General features: G+C 35.8%; 1 protein-coding gene across 2 annotated transcripts in view; it reads left to right on the top strand.

The window, feature by feature from the left end:
- The first annotated feature begins 672 nt into the window (after positions 1-672).
- Positions 673-10461, top strand: part of LOC117408713 (COMM domain-containing protein 10-like) — a 56973-nt gene continuing 47184 nt past the window's right edge. Inside the window, exons 1-5 of one of the 2 annotated variants that reach the window (XM_034924735.2) lie at positions 673-920; positions 1500-1590; positions 4295-4405; positions 5694-5849; positions 7119-7229. In XM_034924735.2, coding sequence (XP_034780626.2) covers positions 892-920; positions 1500-1590; positions 4295-4405; positions 5694-5849; positions 7119-7229 — 498 coding nt within the window. In that variant the 5' untranslated portion in view covers positions 673-891. The remainder of the gene's footprint in view (positions 921-1499; positions 1591-4294; positions 4406-5693; positions 5850-7118; positions 7230-10461) is intronic. The other variant, XM_034924734.2, reaches the window with a different exon arrangement.

Here is a 10461-nt window from a genome sequence, read left to right as displayed (position 1 = left end):
CAACCCTAGAGAGGCACGATTTAAACCTATTTTTCTCGGCTGTAAACCAGTGATGTGCACTTTGATTCTTTTTACTGACTCGATTCGTTTGGTTCAAGAGCATCCAGCTTATGTTCTTCCACAATGTGAGGGAACTGCTTGGTCATGCGGATCACTGAAAAAAGAAAGGCTAAACATTATAAAAGGCTGAATTATAATTACATTTAATAGATGTATATGCAGTTGTCCTCTTCGATTTTGTACAGTAATGACGCTAAAAAACAGAAACTAATAATATTGTTAAAAGGTTCCCGGGTGGGATTTTTCTGACCGGGAGATTGGTGTTCAAAACGCGAGGGTCCTGGTCAAAATAGGTGACTTGACAGGTCTGTATACAGTATACCCAAATTCAAATGCAAAGGTGCTTTATTAGCATGACAACATTAACAGTACAGTATTGCCATCGCAGTTAGAAAGTACAGTATACAATATAATACACCAATACAAGTAAATACATTAAAAGGAATAATTAAATAAAGAGGTAGCCAGTGCCCCTGTGCAGAATGTTCACTTTGCGTCCCTCGGGCTGTGACAGGCACAGACATACTGGAGCAGGTGATCACTGAGTCTGTACTTAGTCAGGGTCTGCCTCTGCTCTGTGTCTTTCGCCCTTGATCAGGTAATCTGCCAGGGTAAAGTCTATTGTTAGGGCCCGATAACATTCAAGTTTGTTTTGTATTTTCGTTTCTTTGTACCAATGAGTGCGAGGTAGTATTTGAGGTGAGAAGAACCGAAAAAGTGTTTGACAGTATCGGTCTTATTTGACCCTCTTGGGCTTCTGTCACAACAATTCTTACAGCTGACTTAGAGCACGTGACTCCCAGGAAGAGAAACACCGAGCACAGACAGAGGATGGCTGCGATAATTAAAGAAACTCAAAGGTAGCTGTTCATGAGTATTTTTTTTTATTACGATTATGCTGATCATTTGTCTATAAAGGTTTTTATGTTTTAAAGAAAATATTTCTGTTACCTAAACACTCATTAAATGTAGGAAATGGGTACCAACATTGAATTGGGTTGTAAAAGGTATCTGTTATAGACAAATCTTATATATATATATATATATATATATATATATATATATATATATATATATATATATATATATATTACATTTTACTTTTAAGAATTAATTGTGATCGCTTTATAATTTGACAGTTCTGCCTCATAAAGTCTTTATTTACAGAATAAAGTTGTATCATCTTACTGCAATGACACGACTTATTAAAAAGGAGCCGAGTCTTTATTGATTCAGTTCTGTGGATTTTCAAGCGACACGTCATACATTTTCTACACCACAAAATCATAACAAAGAAAATATAAAGTAACCACACTTGTTTGTTTTTGTTTCTTTTATACTGTTTATTACATTTTAAGTACATCCGGGTGTACTTTCATAATAAGATTTACAGAGGAATGAAACACACAATTCTGTTTATTTTTTATTTTTATATATAGCATAAAACAAGCAGTGACCCTTATCAATGGCATTGACCCTGGTAAATTCCCAAGACTGCTTTCCCGCATCCTTCAGAAGCTTCATTTAAAGGTATGGTATTGAAGTATTGAATTACTAGCAACCATTACATGTATACATGTGGTGTGTTCTTTCGGAGTATGTCCTGAACCGATCTGCACATCATTTGCAGTTGGTTTGAAGGTTTCCCTAAAATCATTTTTATCAGAGTAAGAGCTGCACAAATCTTCCATCTAAAGCTGTTCTGAATAGAATGCAGGAATTGAGTGTGTTTCCCGCTGCCTAATAGTAAGAGCTCGGTGCTGGATGGAGGGAGTCTCTTCCCTGTCGGAGAAATCCCAATATTCGACCTGAGAGGGACACCAGGTAATTTGTATCTTCAGATTGAAAATGGAAATGTAATTAAGAAAGAAATAACAATAAAAATGGCCAGTGGTAAAAAAGAACGGTTGGAATATTATATATATATAAGTTGGAATATATATATATATATATATATATATATATATATATATATATATATATATATATATATATATATATAATATACTACTCCTGTAGAAATGAACTGTTCTCAGTAATGCAGAATGACCTGTCTGTACAATCACCTATGTGTAGCCAGTGTAAAATAAAGAAGTGCAGTGCCATCTTATGGCCAGAAGGCAGTATTACAAGTCTTGAGGTTGACGCGGTGGCACAGTGCTGAGGTAGGCAACACCAGCTATGGAGGTTTAATAGGTAGAATTGAAGGATGAAGCAAGCGCTAAAGTGCAAGTACCAAATCAGAAGCAACTGACATTCCCTTTAAGAAAGCTGTGATTTTGATGAACAAAACAGTTCTTTATTGCCATCACACCATTTGTTAATGAAGTATTTAGAAATATTTACTTAATTGAATAATTTTGCACGTGTATTCATTTTATATATATATATATATATATATATATATATAGAGAGAGAGAGAGAGAGAGAGAGAGAGAGAGAGAGAGAGAGAGAGAGAGAGAGAGAGAGAGAGAGATACATACTTCTACTTTGAAATAAATGGCTTATTTAAGATTTATATGGGAACTGTGGTTTGGAATGTGGCTTAATGCTTCTGTGAAAAATAAATATTTGTAAGAAACATTTTTTTATATACATAGGCCTACACCACATACTTCATAATTTCTGGAAGTAATTTAGTTCAACACATTTTATATTTTGATATGAGCTTATTATTTTACTGTCAGTCTTCCAACTATCTCTGTATATGTTTCAAACCCGATACAAAGAAATGGTGCATTAAAAAATATTAAATGATCTGGAATCAATTACTAAACACAGGTATAAAATATGGTCTTATATTATTATTTAAAAAAAAAAAAAACAACACATTTTTTTTTATTTTTTAGAAACCTTCAACATTGTAGATCAGTACTAAAGTTTATGCAGCCTGTAGGAAGTGTTAGGTGGGAAAACAAAGCACAGGAACTGTCTTAAAAACCAATAAACTTTAATAAATGTAATGTTTAATTAAATAGCAACTGAGTCAACCAATACACTTACTAACTAATGTTTACTAACACCTGACGTGTGTGTGTGTGTGTGTGTGTGTATATATATATATATATATATATATATATATATATAAATAATGTACAACTTCTCTAATAGAACTTCTGCTAACTCAGGTAGCTGAATCAGTTACTTGAATGATAAAATAATACATTTCCTGTTGGCTTGCACTTCACCTATTCCTCATAAGGAATTGAAAAGTTGCACAGTGAGCTGTTTAATAGTGATGACCGCAGTACAGGCAATTCATCTTTGATGGATGCAAGCTGTGACCATCATACAAGAAAAGTGTCTGTATTAACAAATTACAAATACCAAAATAAAATGTTGACCTTAGGTAACAAATAAGTGATGGAGCAGCGCCCCACCCACGATAAAAGCACCAACACTCTGCTCCTCTGCGGCCCAATTGCACCTCTGATACTGTGTCACACAGCAGAGCCGTGTCCACTGTATGTCCTGTACAGAAGCAGTCAATCAGTCATTTACACTCATTTCAAGGTACTTATAACATTGTTTCTGATGTAGCATGCTGGAATGTAAGTTAGGTCATACAATAGTCAAATGCACTGATATCTAAGGAAATGAATACAATTGCGTAACTTTGTGTATTCCATTGTTATAAATTTGGTGTTGTGCTAATCCAATACATCAATGGAAAGGGAAGAATCTTTAGATTTCAAAAGCGTGGATATTATTTGTCTATGATAGTTTTACAAAATGCATTTGAAATAAACCACCTCTTACCTGGTTAGTTGAAAATGCAGTTTCCCCTGTCCACACCGACATCAAAAATCGCTCAAAGCTAACATGCAAATGAGGCTACATCCCTACCACCAATTCCAACCACTGACACTAACACAGACGGAAAAGGACAAGGCAAAGCATGTCACCAAAATTGCATGACAGTGCAAAGGCAGTTTGCTCAGTTTTTTCATCAAAGTTAACGGTTTGCCCCGTCATCAAAATCGGATCCCTAGACTTGTGTTGTGGTTACCTATCCAGTACAGTATATGGCTATGCTGCACAATTTGGTAATATATATATTTTTTTTAACTTATTTGGCCTTCTACTATCAGAGCAATATATTATATGCCTACTTTACATAGTATTTTTATATTAGTAGTATTTTTTATATTAGAAAAATTGTAGCATTTTATGCAGTTTATTGTATTGTTGATAATAATTGTGCATGGACTTACAGTAACACTTCATATTGCAGGCAGAACGTTCCTTTAGTGAGGAGGAAGAGGAGAAGCTACAGTCTGCTTTCTCACTGGAAAAACAAGATATTCAACTAATCCTAGAAACTGTGTCGTTTATTCTAGAACAGGTAACGTTTTTACCATCTGTAGATTCTTGTTAATTTTTAACCCCTGTTTTTTCAGTCCAGTTTGAATGTTACCTCACCGCTGCAATTCTACCAATCAGGAGAACTGAAGATCAGTGGGTGGGCTCCTTTCCCGATGTCAAGCCAAACACTTTTTTTTAAAGCTGCTGGACCTTATTCTGCTTTCTTGCTGCTGTTATAAGAATTTAACTTCCCAACTGCTCAGATTCCCCATGACTTCTGTTCATTTCTCACAATAAACTGCACATAATATGGGACTATCTGTTTATTTATTTATGCATCACTGTTTATCCTCCATTCTGTATGTCTGTCAGACAATCCTTCTGTTCTAGTATACCATTTGGAATAATTACACTGTACATTAAATATCTATTTAAGGGTCTCAACAGCTGGGGCTCTAAATACCACTGCTGTTTAGATGATTGCAATGGAATTGTTTGCATAGGAAGGCTATGAGAGGAAGGCTGAGAGTTTTGTCTCTGAAAGTGTAGGTATTTAAAACATCAGGGAGGACCCTGTTTTATTTATTTAATAGGTGATGGTATTTAGACCCACCGCTGTTTAGAATGATTGTAAGATAATGACTCCATGTGTGTTTTGAACTTCAATAATCTGTTGTTTTAAACTGGAACATTTAAACAATGCAGTCACATCTCTTAATTCATGATACATCCTCTATGGACTACTTTGTGTTTTGTTTTATTATTATAAAGCATCTCTGGGAGGGGAGCTTTTATGTTTTAGTATAACGCTTAGAGAGCTTGGCTTCATACTTGGTATTCCCACACCTCCTACTCTTACCACAACACTGTCAAACAGTGGACAACTAACTTCTTCATGAAGGAACCCTGACTGACACAAAATGGTCTCATGTTAATCAGTTCACTCAGAATCACTAATACATATCAGCTACAACAACAACCTTTATGCCCCGCGGTGGTAATCCTGGAAGTGTGTGGCCCATCATTTGAAATGGTACCGCCTCCTGCCAAGTTTCAGGTTCTGGGGTACATTTTTTTTTTCCCGCTGCAGCAGCACAAAGCAGGCAACTGTCTTTGTAATCAGCCCTGTATATTTAAGGTAATGCTCTGATTCTCCTAATTTGTTGATAACCTACTGTACTATTCAAACCCACTACAATAAATTTTAATGAGCAAGCTATGAGTCTAACACAACTGCTGTGCCTGGAATTGCTTCATCCTGGTTCACCAGTGTGCTGTAGTAGGATAACCCATCTCAGTATTTTAATGTATTTTGTGTATCTCTGCAGGCCGTCTACCACAATGTAAAGCCAGCTTCTCTCCAGCAACAGTTAGAAAATGTTCACCTTAACCCTGAGAAGGCAGAGGCCTTTGCCCAGGCATGGGCCACTACTGGCCAAGAAACTGTTGAGAAATTCAGACAGAGAATGTTTGCACCGAAGAAGGTAATAATAAAATGATATTAAATGCAAATGTATTATAATAATCTAATCTGAAATAGAATAGATAATAGTATAATAGCAGCAATATGTAAGATTTATTTAAAGCACATCGTATTATGGATTTTTAAAAAAATATATATATACTAGTATTTGCACAATGAATTTTGTAAAAAAAAAAAAAAAAAAAAGACCTCTCGACAGTATGGCAGTCATTTTTAAGTGATCAGCCAGTCTGTGGGATTATAAATTTGGAATTACTGCACATTTTTCCAATCAATCCTTCTTCAAAGTGTGCCCATGGGCCATTATGTGTCTAGTAGAAAAGTCCTTACTCATTACCCTGGCTTCATTAATTACTGCCTATCCAAACCATCACCTTCTATAGTTCTGTAGTTAAAGAACCAGTAATAATTTGACGAAAATGAATATATAATCTTTTGAAAGCCTACTGGGTTCAGCTATGCTGTCAGCTATGTAAGTACAGATTGTTTCATTTTGGGGGGGGGACGACAGACACCACAGCTGTATCCTGACACAGTGATATACAAACAGGACAGACGACAGATCTCTCCATATAGCCACATTGTGATACTATCAATAACCTCTGCTAAAGGATATTCACAGCAAGCTGTATTACAATTGGATAGAGGGTTCTAGACATAGTGTGACTGTGTCCATTATATCCATATAAAAAAGGATGAGAAAAATTGTTAGATTAAAAAGCAGAGGAAGAACAAATAAGGGACAGCCAGGAGAAGAAAGGGCTGAGGAGGTGGATGTTTTCAAGCTATTAATTGGATAGAATTAAATGTTTTGAGGATTAGGATTTGCTTTTGAACATTGTCAGCTACTAAGGTTTTATCAGCTGTTTATACCTAGACTCGTTTGTGTGTGTGTGGGGGGGGGGTCATGGTGAAATGTTTGATGGTACATTTTAATGGGATTCCTCTATGCTGGAGGTGTTTATTATTCTTTTCATATTCAATGCTCTGTATTGCTCTATAAATGGCATAACAGGTAGATTTAATACGAGGTCTTCTGAGTGTGGCAGACGAGAGTGGGGGATCTAAAGGTGTCACATTTACATATTCACAGTACATGCAGTTTAAGGTGATCTAGTTTTTTCGTCTTTTACAGCAGCGATTGTTCTTATTTTAGATTTACAGCTTTCCGGGGGATGTATTATTATTTAAGGACATTCAATTCAAATGTTTTTCTTTTATGAATATATTCATTCTTCGTTCTGTTTTGCACTGTTCCTTTTGTTTTAAGCTCGAGAGTGTTGGATGGCAGCTCAGCCTACAAATGGCACAATCCACACAAGCCAAAATGAAGTCACCTTGTGCTGTTTTAGAGCTTGGGGTCCGCAGTGAAGATTCAGAGGTAAACATCTACTTACATGCCTGTATGCTGTAAAGTGAAGTGAGACCATTCAGATTTTACATTTTTAGGTGTATCCTGTGTGGTTTCCATAAACATATGCTAGAATTTAAGTATTCAAAGTAAATATACAAGGTTTGAAGGCACAGAGATACACACTGGGAACCTGTGTTCATTAAGAGTCCTTTGTATATTCTTCTAGAGCTTCTTCATAATGTTAGGTTACGGATGTAAGCCTGGTTCCCTGAAAGAGAAGACGACCACCAACCAATACTTTTGGGATATGCCTGCCACAGGTCAGGTATTTACTGAGCATTTTATGTCAGAGCTTCCGATAGGCCCCTCCGGGGAGAGACGTCCTCGGTCCCGCCTCCCGAGTGAACAAACAGTCACTCCACGGAGCTCACTTCCTCTTTTGCATCGAACCTGCAAAAGCAACCGATGCGACCTCGCAAGGTTTGGTGGTCGTCTTCTCTTTCAGGGAACCAGGGTTACATCCTTAACCTAACATTCCCTTTCAATTCAAAGATGACCACCAACTGACTAATGCTGGTGTTTGTGGTTAACACTGTTGTGAAAGAGGTGCAGTGAATGGCAGTTCGGGGAGGGTTTGGGTTGTGTTTTTGGAGTAAAGGTAGATTTATTTGCTTAATGGTTGGGTAATAGAAGCAAATATAATTTCAGTAATTTAACCTTCAGAACTAATACAAAAATAATGTTAGGTGTTACTTTGTCAGTTTGGTATGTATGTGGCCTATATGCCTAATTTGTCCAGCTATTCCCTTTTTTTTTTTTTTACAAAACTATTTCATTAAATGAAAAATGCAAGTCAACTTTTAAAGTAATCTGTGAAAGGTTATCATGTAGCCCAATGCACATTTTAGTGAACCATGATTATAGCTTGTATTTTGCATGCTGTGTTTCACTGTGGTTATTACTGCATTTATGTTGTCTCTAGCATGGTCTGGCCAATTACATAGCAAACTTTTTTTCCCAGAGGCACATATAATTTACCTACTAACAAAAGTACTTCATTTAGGCCTGCTGATATATACCCTGCTGAGAACCAACAATGGCCCCTAGCAGAAAAGCACAGTTAGAAAAACACTGGTATGTGTGTGTGTTGGTAAAAAGGACTTTTCTAGCTATTGTAATTATGCAACTGTACAGCTGGTGGCAGTGTTGCTACACCTAAACTAGTTGTCTGTTTCCATGTAACAATGCATGTTTATCAAGAAGTTGCTAATAAACAAGTTGCTAATGATTGCTACTTGGATTAAAGACTGAGTTTGAAATACGTTCCAGCATTATAAAGTTTTTAAGATTGGATATGCTTCAGCACAGTAATAAGGAAAGGTATAAATAAATGAGAATCCTAACGTGATGGAAATATTCAGGAACCATTTGCCTTCGCAACAGTATTGCTGCCTTGTCTATGTGAAAAGCTCATTTAATTAAACAAAAGGGCCGGTTCCTTTTTACGCAATTCTAAACTCATATTGACCTTTTCAACAATTTCCTACTGCAGATTTTTCTTTAACCAGTGTTTTTCTTTTACCAAGAAGAATACATTGAAACTAAAATCTGTTTTTCTTATTGTTGGTATTTAATTGAAAGAGAGGTGGAGTGACATGTTTGTGTTCAAGTGCATTTAAAACCAGCTTTAAAATATTCTCAACATTGCACTGCTATTTTTCTTGCATGCAGTGTTGTGTGATTCAAAAGAAACATACATTCTTAGATATTTCAAGTATGCTGGCATTGAAATAATATCTTTCTATTAAAAAAAATGAATACAAAATGTATCTTCACAGATACTATTCATGTCTGAAGATAAAATAATAAAACAAATTTGAGTTAACAATTAGTAGTATCAGTAAGTAGCAAATCCATTTTATGACAAAAAATGTCAGCAGAAATTAAATTGGTTCATTTCTAATGCTTTACAGGTATTTGAGGCTGCAAATTCATCTGACTGTATATGTACAGTAGATGCCAATGTAATAAATGCATCAGGTATAAGATGGTAGTTTGAAGAAAAACTAAATAAATCTGAATATTTAACAATTATTGCTCTTTAATGAATAATGTACCAGTGTTTAAGGTGTGTAGCACTCAAAGAAGGCCTATTCAGCAATCTGTACAAGTCACAAAGACAAGTTCTTCAAGGTGCGCCGGTAGCAGATCTAATAGCTGAATGATACAGAGTATCCACAATTGTCAGTGAGGTCATTTCAACGAATAAACTGATAAAAAAAAGCACACAACTTAATATAAAAATGGGAGTATATGGGACTATAGTCAGTGAGTGCCCTGAAGCTACAAAATCTAATCAATGACATGAATGATCTTTATGAAGTACAGAGAAAAACTTGCAAGGTAGCTAGCTATGAGGTTACAAGGCATGAGAGTCACTACTTCAGCAAAACTGAAGGAAACAAACTGCATCATAAAAAAAAAATGTTTTATGTTATTGATTTGAAATGCAACCATTCCATGCAAGATTCTGTTTCTGTTCTCTGAAGAGCTTCAGAAAGCAGTAGAGTTCAATATAGTTCAACTGGCTGGTAGTAGACAGATGTTTATTTTAGGAAACTCAAATCCGAGTTGGAGTAGTGGTTAGGGCTCTGGACTCTTGACCGTAGGGTCGTGGATTCAATCCCTGGTAGGGGACACTGCTGCTGTACCCTTGAGCAAGGTACTTTACCTAGATTGCTCCAGTAAAAACCCAAATGTATAAATGGGTAATTGTATGTAAAAATAATGTGATATCTTGTAACAATTGTAAGTCGCCCTGGATAAGGGCGTCTGCTAAGAAATAAATAATAATAATAATAATAATAATAATAATAATAATAATAATAATAATAATAATAATAATAAGTCTGTCTAGAATCAAAACCCTCTCAAATGTTGTGCATCTGTGAAAACAGATAACATAAATTGGCCCTATCACTGCCTCTGTTTCACCTTTTGTCCGACAGTCTTTCCGTCTGTCAGTTATTTCCACTCTACTCATTGGCATATGGGTGAACTGCATTGAATTGCAGTGACTTGTGTCAATTTTTATTTTAATTATACAAGCTTTAAAATTGCACTAATTTCATTCAACCCTCACATGGAGAAACTTTGGGTCAAAGGCCATTAAAACAGGTGTTTTTATCACCTTGAGTTACACTTCTGTTTTTTTGCATTCGCAACACATGCACCCTGGAAGCCCTTTCTCCATTATAAC

Source organism: Acipenser ruthenus, chromosome 1, assembly GCF_902713425.1.
Source record: "Acipenser ruthenus chromosome 1, fAciRut3.2 maternal haplotype, whole genome shotgun sequence".
Taxonomy (NCBI): domain Eukaryota; kingdom Metazoa; phylum Chordata; class Actinopteri; order Acipenseriformes; family Acipenseridae; genus Acipenser; species Acipenser ruthenus.
Note: the sequence above shows the minus strand (reverse complement) of the source record. Positions and strands in the feature narration are given on the sequence as shown.